The sequence below is a fragment of the Panthera uncia genome, chromosome C2, assembly GCF_023721935.1.
Source record: "Panthera uncia isolate 11264 chromosome C2, Puncia_PCG_1.0, whole genome shotgun sequence".
Classification (NCBI taxonomy): Eukaryota; Metazoa; Chordata; class Mammalia; order Carnivora; family Felidae; genus Panthera; species Panthera uncia.
Window position 1 is genome coordinate 79435873 of NC_064810.1, and position 19219 is coordinate 79455091.

The 19219-nt window shown below is 45.6% G+C and overlaps 1 protein-coding gene across 1 annotated transcript in view; it reads left to right on the forward strand.

The window, feature by feature from the left end:
- Nucleotides 1–19219, forward strand: part of DGKG (diacylglycerol kinase gamma) — a 201998-nt gene that overhangs the window by 152963 nt on the left and 29816 nt on the right. Inside the window, exon 22 of the mRNA XM_049628419.1 lies at nt 13285–13462. Within this exon, the coding sequence (XP_049484376.1) occupies nt 13285–13462 (178 nt within the window). The remainder of the gene's footprint in view (nt 1–13284; nt 13463–19219) is intronic.

Consider the following 19219-nt stretch of genomic DNA (forward strand, 5'->3'; position numbering starts at 1 on the left):
GGGATAACTTTTAAGGATGAATTCTCATGTGCGTATTTTCACAAAGCGGTGGGAGATACAAGGCACGGTGGCTAGATGAGGCCCTCAGCAGTCTCAGATGACCCGGGTTGTGGTCAGGTGGCAGTATGTCAGGTTAGGAGGCACCCCCGCGACAGGTTCCTGGAAGATGGCTGTGCTAACCTCTGCCCCGGTGAGCTTAATTTTTCCACCACCCAGGTCCCTTAGTGAAAGAATAACTTCCCTAAGCCATATCTACAAACACATGCATCATCTAAGTAATGATCAACTGTGAGCTTCTATCAGTGGGATATGTGTCATTTCTCTTAGACTTTTTAGAATATTGAAAAGAATCCTCATCTTCTCCACATTCAGGAGATTCAACAACCTCGAGCCTGTTCTCGGGGAACAGAAGCATTCCAGTCTTTTCCTGCTTCTACAACTGGGTTATGTGACAGGGACTATTACAGAGAATATCGCAACAGACAGAGAATATACAAGTATGACTTGTTGGCCCTTATCTGTCTTAGGGAGGTCATAAATTGGCTGATCCTGGTCTTCTACAGAAGAGGAATTAAGAAGGTAGAAGAAGTGACTCTTTCTGGAAGGGTATATAATCTAACAAAGGATCAGATACATACCATGTGCACACATACATGTTATATCTCAAGTCCATTAGGATCAGCAATCATTTACCCTTGCAACGAGCTCCATCCTGGCATCTTCATACACACCTTATTTAATCCTTAAAACAACTCTACACGTTGTATATAATTGCCATTATTTATGCAAGGAAACTGAGTCTCCTAAAGATAACTAAGAACTCTAGGATTAGATGAGCCCCCACAGTGCCGCAGCACTCCCCGGAAGAAATGACCTCTGTATTACACTCTGCTTTCCGCCTAATGCACGTGCCTGGAGAGTGGAGCTCCCATTCGGGATCTGGCATATCTATTAGGCAGTCAGCTGTCTGAAGCAAGGACTCTGTCTTACCCATTCTGTATCCCCAGGCCTAGCCCAGTGCCTGAAATTAAGTCATTGCTCTGTAGTTATTAATCATAAAATTGAACCAAAGAGTGAAAAGTCCCATAATTAGCGTAAACACTAACGGAAATGACCACTTGACCAGCCTCCAGCGATACCCTCTTGTTGAAAGCCACCAAAATAAAAGGGACCCACCTTGCTGCATTTGAAACACAAAGAGGGTGGTGGCTGAGCTTGCCGCCTGGCACTTGGGCCTTCTAACTGCCTTGAGTGGGAAGTCCTCCCACACCCATCCCTGAGCGGTTGCTGGGACCTCTGAAAGTAGCAGAGGGTCTGAGACAACTGTCAACCCAGGGCAGGAAATGCCAGAGTTCTCCCACTTCTTTCCCACCGAAGAGAGTTAAGACAGTGAGTGGGCAGAGCCCATGAGGGAGTCATGGTGCCAGGCAGCTGTGGCACCAGAGAAAGTGACCCTGAAAGGCAGAAGAAGGGGTCTCCATTCGGAGCCCTCTCTTACGGCCCAGAACCCTACCTGCCCCTGAGCCCTGCCTGTCTCCATGGCAGTCAGCCCTGCCCTGTCCGCCAGAAAGCTGGACCCTTCAGAAAGCTCTATTCACCCCAAGTTGGCCTGAGCAACACAGACAGACAGCGAAACCTGTTAATCTGCATCCAGAGCAGAATGCCTCAATACACCGGTTTTGGGGTTTTTTGTTTTGTTTTGTTTTTTAACTTGGGGAGGGTGGAGCAGTATATAGGAAATGGCTTTGCCTTCTGTCCAACTCTGAGGCAACCCACCACCATGGGCTCTGAGAAACAGCAGTTTTGTTTTGGAAACTGGCACCCAGCGCAGGCTCGCTCCTGGAAATGAATTTGGTACCCCCCCCCCCCCAGCTGCAATGTTCTACTTCCAGCCTCCCTGCCAACACCCCCTTCCAGCTGCCCCTCTCAAAGGCACCATTGTGCCCGCCTGGCACAGCAACAGAGGAGGGCTGAAGAGGAAGAAAACATTTTCTGCCCATGGGATGTTCTTAAGCAGGTTGTGTGTACATGGCTTCAATGCTGCATTCCTGGAGCCCACACAAACCCGCCAAAACTCCATCATCCCTGTCACAGTTGGAAGCCACTTTCCAGTCTATCTGGCCCACCACAGCTCACTGTCAGAGAACACAGAGCACGCAACTGGGTGGGTGAAGCTGGTGGGAGGGGGGTCACGATGACACATTTTCAGTACAGCGCTCCAGCCTGCCAAAGCAAGGCTGAACGTAGACTCTAAACTGGAAGGGGATTTAGTCCTATTTACCACTTGATAAAAAGATTCATTCTGGCACATTCTGATACGTGCACATCCAGCCTCTTCCTGGGTACTCCAAGGGTAGGAAGCTCACTACTTTTCCTGAAAACCCTGTTCCATTGCTGGACAGCTCGGACTTTCAGAAAGTTCTTCCCAGTGTTGAACAAGGATGTGTGTCCTGTTCATCGCCATATCCTTCCCCTGTCAGCGCCTAGTGCAGTGCTTGGAACAAAACAGGTGCACAATAAGTGTTTGAGGGATGCATGACTGAGTTCCTCACCCATCCACTGGGCCTATTTATGCCCTCTGGCGGCACATAGAACATTCCTTCTTGCTCCAGTTACAGAACATGTAACTGCCCCTCATAGGTCTAAAGATCTATCTTCCACATCATCTATTATTTTCACTGAGCTAAACATCCCCCGCTCCTCATGTGACTCAGTATACAGACCCATGACTATACTGACCACTCTTCTCTCCATTGACTCCATTTTTTTCAATGGCCTCCTTAAAATGAAGGCTCCACTCCCTTGTATCTAGAATACTCAAAAAATGGTCTCATAGGTAACAAAGCACAAGGTTAACAGGCATCAGGTACATGGTGTATAAGTTGGACTGTCTTCTTGAGCTGATTATTTGCATTTCATGCAGGAATCTTCAGGCTCATGAAGGCTACCATGAACCTGGATAAATTTGGAAAAGAAGGACCTTCCTTAATTTCACTAAGTCCATGTTTCCTCATCTGTAAAAATGAGGCTACAAATACCAACACTGCAGGGTTGTAAGGATTAGACATAAGATATATGAAGTGCCTGGCTCATAACAGTTACTCAATAAACGATATACCTTAATATTACATAACACTGCCCCTCTGAGTGCAGGGAAAGCCATATCTTGTAAGATTTACCCATATGCCAGGCTATTTTTTTTTTTACATAGATAGTACTGGACAACGTTTCCAATAATGCCATCACCACTCAGTAACACCACTCAATTTATCACCTTCTCTTCCCTCGGGATACACATAAGCTTATTGACACTAAAAATATTCTCTTTAGTTCTTCTCTGGGGAAAACAGACATCATTGTTTGCCCTGGCTGCTTTTCTTTCACTCCCAATAAATGTCTCTGTTCTGGCCATAGGCCCTGGAGATATGTAGATATCTACTTCCTTCTCAGCTTGCTTGCTGGTGCATCAGTTCCAACCCTACTTTCAGTGATGTCACATTGGGAGCTTGAAACTGGCCATAGTGGGAGTATTTATACCATGAACACCACGATCAGAGCTGCTGCTGCTGCTTTTTTTTTTTTTTTTTTCCCTCCTGGAGATCCTGCTGTTAAGCACTTAGCAGCACACTACTGCCTCTAGCATTGACCTGCTGTGAGCACCTTGAAGACAAGGACTGTGTCCCATTTCTGCTCCATCCCCCAGGGTCTAGCACAGAGTAAGTAGGTTTTCATCATTCTTGATAGATGAGTAAATGCTTTTGTCTTCTGTTTCTTAATGTCTCATGTAAATCAGGCCCCATGTGCCCTATTCTTGTTACAAGCTGTTCAGCTATAGATTTCCCTTAGCTGTGATCAGAGGACTACTTCTTTCACACTTGGATTAACCTTCCTTCTCTCTCCCTAACCTGGACATTCAGATGTCTACTTTATTCAGTCCATATATTCATCCTTGGAAGTTGTGGAAATTCATCTAGAAGGAAAGAAACCTTGTCAGGTTTCTTTAAAGAACACCCTTCCATTTTGGGATTTCTCCACGCATTCTTTCTTTCAATTAACAAATAGTTATATTGGACATCTAATGTGGATAAGGCATGCCAGGTACTATGGAAAACATAGAGCTGTGTAACATATGGGCCCTATCCTCTGGGAGCTGAAAGTCTCCTGGGGACAGGCGAATAATACATAGCAGAATGTGCATTCCACATTTGAGAGAAAAGCAAAGCAATGAAAATTCAGAGAAGGAAAAGATCAGTTTCTACCGAGAGCATTGGGAAAAGCCTTATAGAAGAGATAGGTTTTGAGCTGGAAAGGTAGGATTTTAACATGCTTAAAAGAGGTGGCTGGCAGTTTAGGGAATGAGACCAGAAATAAAAGCAGATAGGCCCAACTCTGTGGCCTATGTGCAGACCAGTTTCAGCTACCATGACAGGCCTTTTCTAGGATCCAGCTCACCCTCTTCCTCAGCAACTTTCCTCTTTTCAAACCAAAGGACACCTTGGACCTGTGCCTAGCCTTCCCCATAGTATAACTTACATTCCAACTTGCCAAGGCAATTCACAGAGAACACCCTCCCTACCTACCAACGCAGTAATGTTTCCCACTGTGAGCACCACCCCCATTCTCACCTGGGCCCTATAGGAGGCTGGGGCTGTACAGGGTGGTTCAGATGCTTTCTTTTTGCCTAATACCTCAGCATCCTGTTCCCTCAAAAAAGGGGGTGGAGGATCTCGGTCAGGTCTTTATGTCAGCCAACCTTGAGTGTATATCTGAGGCTCTGACATAGAGCCCCAGCATCAGGTGAGGCCACCCTCTCCTCCTGCTCATCCTCCTCTCAGCCCTTCAGAACCTATTCAAGTGTGTCTGGATATCATCCACCTCTTCCTCAGCCCTCACTCTTCCTCCCCACTGTAATTGAAATATTGTTTTCCCTAGACATTGCCCGGTACTTCCCTACTTCACTCTTCAAAAGACACCCCTGCCCCCATTTCTCACTCAGTAGAGTAGGAAAGGACTCCAGTATCCTCCTCAGACCAATGTCCGCCACTTCTTTTCCACTCCATTTACTTCTACCCTAGGTACTCCCAACGTCCTCCTCCCTCTGTGCATTTATCCAACATGTATTCATTCATTGAGTATCTTCTCTGCCTCAAACATCCATGAAAACCCTTCTCCTCAATCATATTACCCTTTAGATTCCATCTTCTCTCTCCAGCCCCATTTGCCCTCAAACCACATGGCTGTTCTGACTCTGTTTCCTCACTACTACGCCTACCCACCCTGCAGTCCCCAGTTAAACCCTAGCTCTTACAAGAGTTAGCTGTGTAATCTAGGAAGGTCACTTACCAACTGTATGACTCATTGTTCTCATTTTGGTAATTAGAGGTTACCAGATCTAATATCCATCTGGTTTTACCATGCTAAGATTCTATGCTTAGGCCCTCATCGAGCTGCCAAAATCGCTCTTTAAAAAATTACTCATGACCTCTTGGTTGCCAATCCAAATGACCAAAAGTCTAATGTCAGATCTGCTGATTCTGATTAGCTATGTGACATTGGGCCATTCCAATTTAACTTCCATTTTTCTCATCTATAAAATGAAGTGGTTGGACTGAATGACCCTTTAAAACTTTGATTCCATGAGAACACAGATTCAGAAGAGAGAGAGATCCTTTTTTTGAGAGTGGACAGTGAAGAATTCATGGAGAAAATGACATTTGTAGAGATCCCAAAGAAAAGCACAGAAGGGGTACTAGGTGTCCTCAAGGGTATCCTTCCACTAAGGGACTATAATAATGGGTCTAGACAAAGAGCATCATCCAGTAATTAAGAGTTCTATAATGGAGGATTCAGGTTGACCACACTGGAACCCACTAAAAATCTGAACATCACAAAAAAAAAAAAAAAAAGAGAGAGACAAGCAAACTATAACCTCCTAATGAGATGCACTAGGAAATACCCCCATTGATAAAGTAGTCTTGACAAAAAGTCAACTCAAGTGTCAACTGTACTCAAACTTTAGACATTTAACTAATTGATTACATTTGATGTAAAATGTCAACCTTGAATCTGATCAAGCCTCTAAACCTAGAAGTACCAATATAACAGACATACAGGAGATAAACTGAGAATATGTTTAAAAGACATCTCAGATATGCAATCAGCAAAATCCAGAGTCTGGGAAACATTACAGCCTTACTTCTCAAAGTGTGGTCCCTCACACCAGCATCAGGGTCACCCCGGAGCACACACAGATGCAGTCTCAGGCCTTACCTCAGATCTCCAGAATCAGAATCTACATTTCAATAATCCTGAAGTGACTTGTATGCACAATTGACCCATTTCGTTCAATAAATATTAAAATATAAGGAAAAAGGGACAGGGAATTTATAGATCAAAAGACAGCTAAGAGACATATCAAACAAATCTATAGACCTTTTAGACAAACCAATTATTTTTAACAATGAGATTATCAAGGAAATTTGAACAACTACCAGAGATTTATTGATATTAAGGAATTGTTACTTTTTAACAGTGATGATAATATTGGGATAATTCTTTTTTTTTAACACTCGTCATTAAACATAATACAGAAGTATGTATAGACGAAATGATAGACTATCAAGAATTTCGTATAAAAGAATTCAGTATGGAGATGGGGAAATGAACTGGGGAAATTAACTGTGAGTTGCTAATTGCTGAAGGTGACATTTGGGGTACATGGGATTTCTCATTCTACTTTCCTAAGGACTTAAAAATACCCATAATAAAAAAAGATTTAAAAAGAAAGACTAAGAAGGAGTCCTCAAAGATGGGAGGAACAAATCAAGATAAGGCAGTGGCAGGGAAAGCAAGAAAGAGAATGTCAAGTCTAACGGGGACATAACGCCCCAGAGCCCTTGGGGCCTGGGTTACCTCTCCGATCTGGCCTGGGAGGGGTCATTCCAGAGAGCAGACAGACACAGCCCAACCGCAAGAGGATGAAACAAAAACAATCTGCGTTCTAAAACAGAAAAATTCGACGTAATCCGTGGCACCGTGAATCGAGGTTAGAAGAAGGGAGAATTTCCTAGCTGCTAAAAACTGAAACAGGTCATCAAGTAAATTATGGGATCTCCTTCTCTGAGGACCTTCAGAAATAGGATCGACAGGGCTGAAATGGAGGCGGCCTCGCTCAGCAGGGAGGAGGTTCAGATCCGCCGCCTTTTTCAGGTCAACGAGGCCGGCAGGCACTGGGGCGCGGAAAAGCCCTCAGCCAGGGCAGGGAAGCATCAATGCCTCCCTCATCTCCTCGGCTCTCTGCCCCTCTCGGGGCGCACGGAGATCCTGGCGGGTACTGGTTCTGCCCAGAATGATGGGGATTTTAGGGATCCAAGAGATCAAGGCCGGGGGGTGGGGTGGGGGAAGTGGGGCATAGCGCGGTTGGGAGGGATAGATGAATACGTATTCGCAGTGCCTTGCATTTGTACGGAAGCGTGCGCTTCGGCTTCCTAACCCAGTCTTCTGGTTGCTTACGCACTAGCCAGCCCCCCGCCAAACAAACCAACCCCGGCTCACAAAGAAACCAGAACTGTGGGTATTGTCTTCGCAAGGGAGGCAGTGTTGAACGTCGCCGACAGCTGCGGGACGGCGCAGTCCGGCCTGGGAGGAGGCGGGCGCGGGCGCGGGCGCGGGCGCGGACCGCTCCGGGCCGGGGCTCCGGCAGATTCCTGAACCGCTTCCAAGGGCGCAGGAGCCGAGCTGGACTCGAAGCTCCCCGCCCCACCCCGTGCGTGCATCGCCGCCTCGGACCCAGGCGGCCCGCCGTCGCAGTGTGACTGTGCGCACGACTTCGGGCGTGTGTGCGCTCGCTGCCGGGGACAAGAGCTCTCTGTTTCGGCCCCAGAGCAGGCTATAAATACCTGGGTTCAGCGCAGCCTCGGCTTGGAGGGGAGCCTGGTAGCCCAGTCCTAGGTTAGGGAAGGCTAAAGTGCGCGCAGGGACCGCCGCCCTCCTTGCGCTCTCCCCAGGAGCCCCTGGGCCGGAGCAGGGGGAGGGGGCCCAATGACGTCATGGAACTGGTTGGAGGATTTAGCTCAGGAACCCGCCCGGGAGCAGCCCCAGGCCGATGTTCTATTTAAGCCGACAGTGTACCACCCTCGGCTCCACTTTCCCAAATCCGGCACCGCAGCTTTCCACTTTCCCAAGACCTACATGGGCTTGGGATTCTGAAAGAAATCAATGTGTGATGTCTAGGCCAAGAACCCCGGAGAACGGACATGCAGGTATGGGCTGACAAGGCCCTCACAAGCTTGGGTTGGGCCATGAGGCCATTAAAATTCTTCTAGCAAGGCCTCAGGTAGGGGGACAATGATTTCAGGCTGAAATATGCCTCGTGGCACAGTTAATATTGTTATTAACTGTAATAACAACGTAGACAGTTATGGAATGCTACTGCCTTCCAGAGACCAACCAAACCCTTAAAGTGAGAGTTACTCCACCACCCCACCCCCATTTTACAGATGACAGACTAAAGCTCCAAGAGGTTAAGGAACCATCGCGAGATCACACAGCCGCCAGAGTCAGAGCCAAGATTTAAATCCATTATCTCTTTGTCTTCAAGGCCAGGGGAGCTCTTTCCAAGACACTGCATTGCCTCTCACTTTTCAAATAGGTGCATTCCAAAGGTGGGGGCACCTACTGTCCAACAGCCCCTAGGCTCCTCCCATCTCTTCTATTTGCCCCGGTCTGCCCATGACCCAAGACATAATGGGGGAAGGGGGCAATCTATCAGAAAGCAGAGGGAGGACTGTTTGCTCTTCTGGAGACAGGTTAGCAACTTACCAAGTTAATAGCTAACCTTTCTAGCTGGTTATGGCTGGCGATGGAGGGGACAGGGTACACTTAGAACTGCAGTAGGGAAAAAAAGATGACTCTGGAATACGATGTGCCAAGGGCTGTGCTAGTGGTATACTTTTTTTTTTTTTTTTAACAAAGCTGGCACAGAGGCAAGAACTAATGCTGGTATCCAACATCGATGTGCCGGGCACTGCTCTAAGTACTCTGCAAGACTTAGTGGTGGGAAGATTTCAATTATTCAGACAACAGCTGGAGTTTAATTTTGCTATAAGTCTAGCATCAGCAAAAGTCCCGATTTGCCTCATTGACTCTTTCGTCTCCAGAGTGGGATATAGCATCTGACTGCCTGGGTTTGCATCCTAGCTCTGCCAGCCTAGAGAGGGGCAAGTTGTGTAGATTTGAGCAAGCACCTTACCTCCTTTAAGGCCCTGGCGTTTGGGGGTAGCAGTGGTGCCCCTGAGGGTCTCGAGGGAGACTGCAGGGGAGGGACCAGCACAGTGCACAAGGAAGCTCTTGCCAAACATAAGCTGCTAATACTATTATTATCACCTCTGGAAGGGAAGGGACATTTTAACCAACAAAAAGTAGATTGAGATGATGTGGAAGTAACTATAGCCAAGAAGGAAAGTGGCCGTTTTGTCTCAGAGGTGTTATGGATATAGGAAGACACAGTTGGGTGCAGAGTATGTATATATATATATATATATACATATACACACACACACACACACTTTTAAATATATATATATATATGTGTGTGTGTGTGTGTGTGTATGTGTGTGTAAAGGATGGAAGGAATAGAGGATATTCCAAAATAAATTTTGAACAATTCATTAATTCTATTGGGAAGAAAAAGGAAAAGAGTTGTAAAAATAACCATGACAGTCACAGGGAGCACTGGGTTGAGCCGATGCTTTCAGGGGACTGTACACATACGTGCAAAAGCAAAGTGTGGGCATGCAGCCAGGTGTGAATGCACAAAAGCAACTCAACTTGAAGTTGGAGGCCAAGCAGAATGTTAGGTGATGTTTGAAGCAAAAAAGAACATGGAAAGGATAGCTCATTAGGACTTTGCCTCCAAAAGAGTTTTTATCTTTTTCAAGAGAGAGTAGCCCTAACAAAAAATGGAAGGTCAGATGCTAAAGGTGGATACCACAGCCCAACACAGAGCAGTAGAGAACTAACTGGCCTTGGAAAATACATACACTGGAATCCAAGTTGCTGGACAAACCTACATACACGTCATTCAGGGGCCACTTTGACAAATCTAGAAAACAGAGTGGGATTGATCCAATGAGAGGCAAATGGACAGATGTCCCAGTTTTCAGAAAAGTAGAAAAGGAGACATGCCAGTCCCTGGCAAGTTTCTGGAATAAATTATTAACCAACTCTTTGCCCTTTGCACACAGGTATTAGTGATTTAATATGCGTCCTCTTATTCCTTTTCTGGTAGAGGTTGTAGGGTGGTCATTTAGGAAATGCCATTGGATCTCAGCACAGTCTTATGCTTTCATGGAGAAAATACAGGATTGAGGTCTGGAGACCTAGATACTAATCTGGCTCCACCATTAGTAAGTTGAGTGACCACAGGCAAGTTCCTAAACTTCTCTGGCCCTCATTTATGAAAGATGGGACATGTTCTTTTAAGGCATTCTCATTTTTAATATCCATGATTCTACATTGTAATGAAAAATAGACTGACAGTCCAGAGGATGTAGCCCCGGTAGGGCAGCCACACCTCGTGGGCTGTTTAAGCAGTGTCTGCTGTCTTAAACTGACCAGAGAGAGGGCTTGGTCCCTGCTTTTGCCCTTTACATACATGTTTTAATGACTTAACCCCCAAATGATACAAAGGCTATGGCAAGGGGTCATAGAATAAGGATTTAAAATAAACCAGATGGACAGAGGGGGCTTAGGCTAAGAACCAGATGAAATTGATTGACATCAATATAAAGCCCTATGTCTAAGTTATTTTTAAAAATACCTACATGGGGCACAGGGTGCCTCAGTTGATTAAGCATCTGACGCTTGATTTCAGCTCAGGTCATGATCTCACAGTTCATGAGATTGAGCCCTGCATCGGGCTCTGCACTGACAGCATGGAGACTGCTTGGATATTCTCTCTCTCTCTCTCTCTCTCTCTCTCTCTCTCCCCCCCTCCCCCCCCCCCCCCCCCCCCCCCCCCAACTATTTCCCAAAATAAATAAATAAACTTACCAAAAAATACCTATACACGTTCACAATAGGGAAGAGCTGGCTGAGAAGTAGATAATGGGATGAGGGTCCGAGTGTCTGAGACAACCACCATTCAAGCTGAAGTGATTCTGCTGTCATCTAGCTGCTAACAAAAGAGCTAGTGCAACTGTGGTCATATTTCACCATAAGGATAATGATAAAGAGGGACATGTGTTGCACCCTTACCTGGGCTTCCCTCAGTATCTCATTTCTGGGAAATGATAGTGTTAGAGGAACCCAGCCCCAGGAAGTGATCCTGCCATGGCCTCCTGTGCCATCAGATCTTGTGGTTGGTGTTATTTTTCAGTGTTGGAGGACATACAGAATAGGAGGGTGGCAAACAACAGTCTGTGCAGAATGGGGCAACCAGGATGGGGAGAGTCTGAAAACCAAAGCCCACAGGAGGGGCTGAGAGAGTTGACAGTGTTCAGCCCAGAGGGTGCACAACTTAATGGTGGAGCCCTTAGGACTTAGCCTCTGACTGCCTGCCATCAAATCTATGTGCTTACATTTGTACGTTGTGTGACTTTGGGCAAGTTACTTAACCACTTGTTTGTCTCCATTTCCACACATATAAACAGGGGATAGCCAAGATTATTAAGGTAATACGTGAGATGTGTACGAAAGCTTAACCTGGCATATGGCAGTGCTTAGTACGTATGAACAGTGATGGTGATGATTGTCATCTTGTATTTGGTGGGCTGTCCCCATGGAGGAGAAAGGAGGGTCAATCTGTCTGGCTTTAGCAGGGAGAATAGGACCAATAGGTAGAAGCAGGAAGAGAATCTGGTTCAACATAACGAAGCAACCTTTCAAATAATCAGAATTTCCCAGCGAAGAAGTGAGTTTCTGATTACCAAAGAAGCTCACTGCATTCCATTTCATAGTTGGGGGACAAGCCATGGAGATGATAGGGTGCCATAAATTAGAGTTTTGAAGAAATCAGGAGGTAAGCAAATGTAAATGGCAACAAGCCAAGCCTTCCTGTTCCTCCTCTGTTGAGAAATCTCTGGAAGTTTAGATTTGTAGGTAACCTCAAAGACAGTGGATTTTTATTGCATACTTTGCATTTTTCCTGCCTCACAATAAGTAAGATAAAGACCTTGGGCTTTACAGTCAAATTCCCTAACTTTGAAGCCCTGCTTTTTTATATCATCAGCTGTACAACCTTGAATAACTTAGCTCACCTCTCTGGGTCTAGTTTTTTTTCCTTCTGTAAATGAAGTAAACTACCTCCAATCCTGAGGAACAAAGATCAGAGCTAATATATTTCTTGCTGCATTGGTAAACAGTATGCCAAAAGTAGACTGATTATAGATATGTGAGACAGGCAGATTCAAGCCTTCTGGCCTTTTGTACCTGGCAGGGGATGCGGGTGGTGGAGATTGGATAGAGAAACTCTGCTGCGTCAGCAAGCACATATGCCAAAATTGCACTTAAAATGCAGATACAGGAGACAGGCGAATTCTGAAAGGCTTCCAGATCTTTTTTCCTTTGTTATTGAAGTGTGGTTGACACACAGTGTTACATTAGTTTCAGGTGTACAACATAGTGATTCAACAACTCTGTACCTTACGCTGTGTTCATCACAAACATAGCTACCATCTGTCACCATACAGTGCTATTACAATACCGTTGACTGTATTTATTCTCCATGCTGTATCTGAAAGCCTTCCAAGTCTTAAAGTCTTGTGCTTCTCACAGGGGGGATAAAAAGGGAGGGGGTGAGGTGAATTTCTCTGTCCTTTGTTGAAAATCTACTGTGCATTAAGGTTCTGGGCTCAGCGTCCCACCATATCTTCACAGTGGTTATGCAAAGACAGAATTGATGATAATGAGATGATAATGAGAACAGGTTTGCAGTTTTCTTGTGAATCATCCCTGAAGCCCCCCTAGATCTATGGAGGACCTCTGGGCCCTTCTAGTCCTCAGAGCCGACCAGGATCGCATCTCCCCCAGTCCACTACAGTGGCCAAAGCATTAGGGCTCGTCAGCTTTGCCCAGGATTCAGCATCTGACAGAGGCAGGCAGGTAGCTGAGGGCCTGTCACGCCCTTCACGAGAGCCCCCACCACACATGCGCATGTGCATACACACACACACACACACACACACACATACACACACACACACACACACACACACACACACACACAGCCTTGGGTTGGGATACACTGAGAACACTAACAAGTGACCTTTTCTCTCTGTCCCTCAGTGTGACGGGGTTGGGGTAGACCTGAGCAACATCTTCCTTGAAGGCATTGCCATTCTCAACATTCCCAGCATGTACGGAGGCACCAATCTCTGGGGAGAAACCAAGAAGAACCGGGCTGTGATACGGGAAAGCAGGAAAGTCGTCACTGACCCCAAGGAGCTGAAATTCTGCATCCAAGGTAAGCAAGGCATGAGGAAAATTGCTCTAGGTCAGTGTCCCAGTGAGAGGAGTATTCAGGTGGGCCTATTAGCAAACTGTATCAGGACCAACAGCAGGCTCTAGAAGGTCCTACAGCCCAACAAGGACCCATTTGGGGCCATGTTGACTTATCCCTGTTGTTGCAAATCTACCACCTAATTGAGAAGAGAAGATAACAATAAGGGATCCCTAAATGACAGTCAGTGATCAAACTGGGGATCTGTGAGGTCAGGAGTCAAATGCTGCTCTCTAGGTTACCCGTGTCCTCGCATAACTAAACCCAATGGTCACTTCTCAAACTTGATCTTACTTCACTCATCAGCAGCATTTGACCCAATCTCTCCTTGTTCCTGAAAATACTGTTCACTTGGCTTCCAGGATTCCACATCTTCCTGTTTTCCAGCTACCCCACTGGTTACCCCTTTTCAGTCTCTTTCTCTGATTCCCCATCTCTCTAACCTCTTGGTGCTGGCGGTCCACAGGCAAGGGACTCAACCCTCTTTTCTGTCTGTACTCAGTCTCTTGATGACCTCATCCAGGCGTGAGACTTTATTTAAATACCACGTGAGTGTCAGTGACTCAGCATATCTAAAACTGAACTCCTGATGTCCCTCCCACAAAACTTCTCCACCCAGAGACTTCTCCATTTCTGTTGATGTTAACTCCAGCCTGCCCATTGCTCGAGCGGAAACACTCGGCACCCTTTTATCTCACATCTCATATCTAGTCTATCAGAAAACCTGTTAGCTCTACTTTTAAAAAACATCCAGGGTCCCGTCGCTTCTCACCACTGCATTTCTGCCACCTTGATCTGAGCCACCATCTGCTGTCCCCTGGATCACTACAAATCCCCCTAACTGGATTCCTTGCTTCTACCCCGTCCCTGTAGAGTCTGTTCTCACTATTGCATCAGAGTACCCCTGGGAAAATATGTCAGATTATGCCATTCTCTGGCTCAAAATCCTGCAGTGGCTCAGAGCAAAAGCCAGAGATCTATATGTGGCCTAAAGGGCCCTAGATGGTCAGGCCTCATGTTACCTCAGCGACTTCATCTGCCACTACTCTCCCCCGTCAGCCCAGCCCCCCTGGCTCCTCTGATGCAGCAGGTTGCTTCTATGGACTGACTGTTCTTTCTGACCAGAGCAATGGTCAGATGCCTTAGAGCCATCAGCTGGACCTTCCCCTATTAACCCACCAGGATATATATCCCTACCCCTTACCAGCCATTTCCACCAATGAACCAGGTAGGAACTCAATCAGAGTACCTGGGCAGCTCTGAATCTTCTATGGATTGGATGAATGGCCACCCTGATCCTCAGGGGTTCTCAATGGACTGGTGAGCTGAGGGAGGAAAGCCATGTGTGAAGGTGTTGACAGAGATACCACATCAAGAGCCAGGAGACTGGGTTCCAGTCCAAGTACTGGCACTAACCTATTTTTGGCATCTCAGCTTTCTTTGCTGTAAAACCAGCATCTCATGTAAAATTTTGGTAGCTAAATGAATGGGGTCGAACCAGATCATTGGTTCTTAGACCAGGCCTGCTTGTTGAAAATGAAGATGCCTGGGCCCTAGCCCAGATCTACCCAATAGTCTCTGTGTTGGTTCCTGGGAATCTAAATTTGTAATGAGCACCCCAGACAACTCTGATGGGCTGCCAGATTTGAGAACCACTAACATAGACAAAGTATCCGTGGATCTGGGTCTGTGTTCTTTGATGTCCCAGGCTGCAAATGCTCAGATTGGATGTGATCTTACCATAGGAGACAAAACTTGGCTGACCAACAAAGGGAGGAGTTACTTGCTTATTTGGGACCCATCTGTTACACAATCAGATTGTTATATTCCAAGTCAAGGTCGTCAAGGGGTATCATCTCCACACCTCCACCCTTTGAGAGAGGACTCAGGAATTTTAATTTCTCCGTTGCTCTCCTAAGTCCCCTTTATTTTACCCAGTAAACTTTTCAATTTGTATAAATTATTAAACTGAATAATGTGTTCCTCCTTCCTCCCTTGGCAGGGGAAGTTGTGGGTGCTGGCAGAGGGTGGGGGAAGCACTGGAGGTTATAGAAAGTTTATGCAGACTTTCCCACCCTGGTGCTCGTACCCTAACTCCCACCCTGACAACCCGTTCCATTAGAACAGAATCGTGGGAGAATCCTCCCCTTACCCCCATCCACAGCATGGGGAAGCTCTTGCTGAGGATGTGTTCTGCTTAGGACTCAAAGATAAAACCCTTATCTTCTCCTTACATATATGATCGTGTATCTTCCCCTTTAAGCAAGGGTAATGTGTCTGCTGATTGCTCTTGACCATCATCTACAGGAACTCTCTTCCCCAAATCCCCTTTTCCCACCCCCAGAATGTGCTATCAGAGCTAAAACTGAAGCTACTTCCTGTTCTTTAGATGAAGACATAAGCTGATCAGAGCAGAGTCCAAAGGGGAGCCTGGCTTCTGGGCTTTACAGAGACAGCAGCATTGAGCTTCCTTTTGAAAGGGCCATGATCTCATTTACGTTGAGATGTTAAATGGGGGGAGGGGGCAGGAAGCTAAAGAGACAACCTATTTTAGTAGAAAAGCATCGGCCTGAGAGTCAAGAGACCTGGGTTCCAATCCATACTCTGCCTCTCACTAGTGTGTGACGTTGGGCAGGTCTTTCACTCTTGTGGGTTTCAGTTTGTTATCTGTAAAATAGGCAAGTGTGACAAGCACATAGACTCCTATAGATCATGGGTTCTTCACGGCTTTGCAAAATTAAGGAATGGACAGGTTGTGGTCTAGGTGGGCTCTTTGAGCGAAATTGTATGGCAGGTTCCTTTCATCTTTCAGTGTGTTTTGTTTCACATTTTATAGGCCAGCCGCTGAGAAGGCAAGTATCTCTCTATATAGGCTGTTCATTTGCTGGGATTCTTTACTCCTTGGCAATTTCATTGGGATTGGAGGTGAAGAAAAAGTCAGGAAAGTGCAATCAGAGGGAAGCAACTTATCTTAGGAGGTGTAAGAGGAAATGACAGTAGAAGAGGTTACTGTCAAACCTCTGTCATCACAGATCAGTCTTTCTCCTTAGAAAAGTAATCCAAGAAATAAGGTCATTCAAGATGAGCATGGGATGAGTTCTATGAAAACATTGCATAGTTTAGAACACAATGTGTTCTAAAGTGACAATGTGACTCATTGTGTTCTAAATCACCAAGCTTGCAATTGAATGACTTGGGTTTACATTTAGGCTTTACACTTTCTGGTTTTATAAACCCAACTTCCTTGAGTCTCAGCTTCCTCATCTGTAAAATGGGCATAAAAATACCTAACTTGTCATGAGGATAATAGATGTGAAAGTGTCTGGAACATAGTAGAAGCTCTTAAAAAGAAATTCCCTCACCCTTAATCCTAGTTTTATTCTGGAGCATACCAGTTGAATTTCTGATTTTGAAGTTCTTATCTTTAGCATTGCCATCTACCTTTACTATCACTAAAAAGGAGCAGAGCTCCTGCCAAAGTCCAGCCTAGCCTTTGTCCTAGCACATTAAACTTATACCATCAACTGTACCAGCATCTCCTAGACCTTTCATGTTCCAAGCATGGAGGCTGGCTGTTATTTCCTCTTTGTATCCCCACTGCTTGACCCAGTGTAGTTAGTCCAAAAAAAAAAAAAGTTGTTGGATAATAAGCAGTACATGGACATCGGTTCTTTTTAGTTTTTATAACACCAATAAGAATAGTGACAGAGAGGGGCGCCTGGGTGGCGCAGTCGGTTGAGCGTCCGACTTCAGCCAGGTCACGATCTCGCGGTCCGTGAGTTCGAGCCCCGCGTCAGGCTCTGGGCTGATGGCTCGGAGCCTGGAGCCTGTTTCCGATTCTGTGTCTCCCTCTCTCTCTGCCCCTCCCCCATTCATGCTCTGTCTCTCTCTGTCCCAAAAATAAATAAAAAATGTTAAAAAAAAAAATTAAAAAAAAAAAAAAAAAGAATAGTGACAGAGAGTCTCCTCCATTTGTCAAATCTTTCATTTTGGCTTGCAAATAGTTTTGCATATATTAGCTTATTGTGATCCTAACCAGAACCCATGAGTAAGGTCATACCCACTCCCTTCCACATCCCTATTTCATAGCTGGGGAAAAACAAAGACCCAGAGAAGGGGTAGGACTTATACAATTTATGTTCAGTGGTAGCATCAGAACCAAGACCATGATTCCTAGCTAGCCCCAAATGGCTAGTGTCCAACCAGAAAATTTCTCTGAGGTCCTACTGTGTGTATTGTACAAGCCAGGCACTGAGAAAACAGGAAATGTTTATATGCCAGTCCAAGGAAAAGCTCCACAGATACTTGTGGAAATTCTGCTCCTCCTTTAAGGCCTGTGTCAAAGGCTGCCTCTTTTCTGGTGGCACCTCTGGAAGTGAATCCAGCCTCTGAATTCCTAGAGCACTTAAGCTTCCTGTCTTGACAGTACTCTGATTATGGGTTGCCTTGTCATTTCTTTCTCTTGCAAGTGCCTGGAAAATGGTGAGCATGTGGTCTTCATCTTTATGTTCCCTTCAAAGCCTAACATCCTACCTACCTGGCTCACATTGTTCTACAGAAATGCTTTTTGGAGGGAGGGAGTAGGGAAGAAGGGGAAGGAATCTTGCCTTTGGTCTGCCAGCACAGCGGGCAGTAGATTCTGGAGCTGGACAGGAACAGGCACTTAATAGACAATCTTGGAGGGAAAAAAAAAAAGGAATGTATTTTAAAGAGTTATATGTGAGTATTTGTGAAGCTGAGAGTTTCATCTCATGATACCATTAGAAACTCAGTTAATAAGTAAGATGTGCAAGCGATCTGCAAATAAGTAATTCAGATATATCTTGAGGACTTGGAGTCAGTGTAGGTAGGATAAGGGACTAAACATTGAACTAGAAGTTGAAAGACCCAGGCCTTCCCACCATCAGCCATGTGACATTGGTTAAGTCATTTAACCTCTCCAAGCCTCCATTTCAATCCATACAAAGTGGACACAATTACAGTCTCTCTCCCTCAGCATTGTTTTGAGAGTTAAATGAGATCATCCATGTAGAGCATTTAGGAGAGTGCCTGGAACATGGTGAGCATTTGATCAATAGTAATCAGAATTATTGTTAAGTGATAAATGGAGGGTGATAAATATTTAGTATGTGATAAGAAAGGGGCCAGATTTAGAGCTTCACTCTATTAACCTCTGCTTCAGAAATGAGGTCTAGATTATCTTTCAATTACCTGTGGCTCTGACAACCTATAACTCTAGGGTTATTTGTTGGCACTGTGCTTGAGTTCATATGGCTATTACTTCCAGTGTGGAAGTCACCCCTGAGTTGGCTCTCCAGTGAATCAAGATAAAGACAAGGGTGCCAAGTCTTGAATCCAGGTGAAGCACCAAGGGCATGACACAAAGCTGGATCAGTCCGTGCAAAGCCCTGGGGAACTCCACCATTGTTTCCCTCTAGCCCCACCCTGTATACGAATGAGGGGACTTCCTACACATTTTCTCCCAATTCTTCACTGAGCTTCACGTCTGCCCCAATCCAACCTTTAGCCTTAAACCAGCAATAGCCTTCAGGCTGTATCACCCACACCTACGCTCCTCTGTCTATCTGATATTAAAACAACATTTTTCTCAGAGATTTCTTAGTGCATCCCACTTGAACTGCACACAGGGTATCCTAGACAAGGTTCCAAACGGAGAGGGCAAATCTCCTCAGACTTTCACGTCAGTTTTCCAGCAGTGGA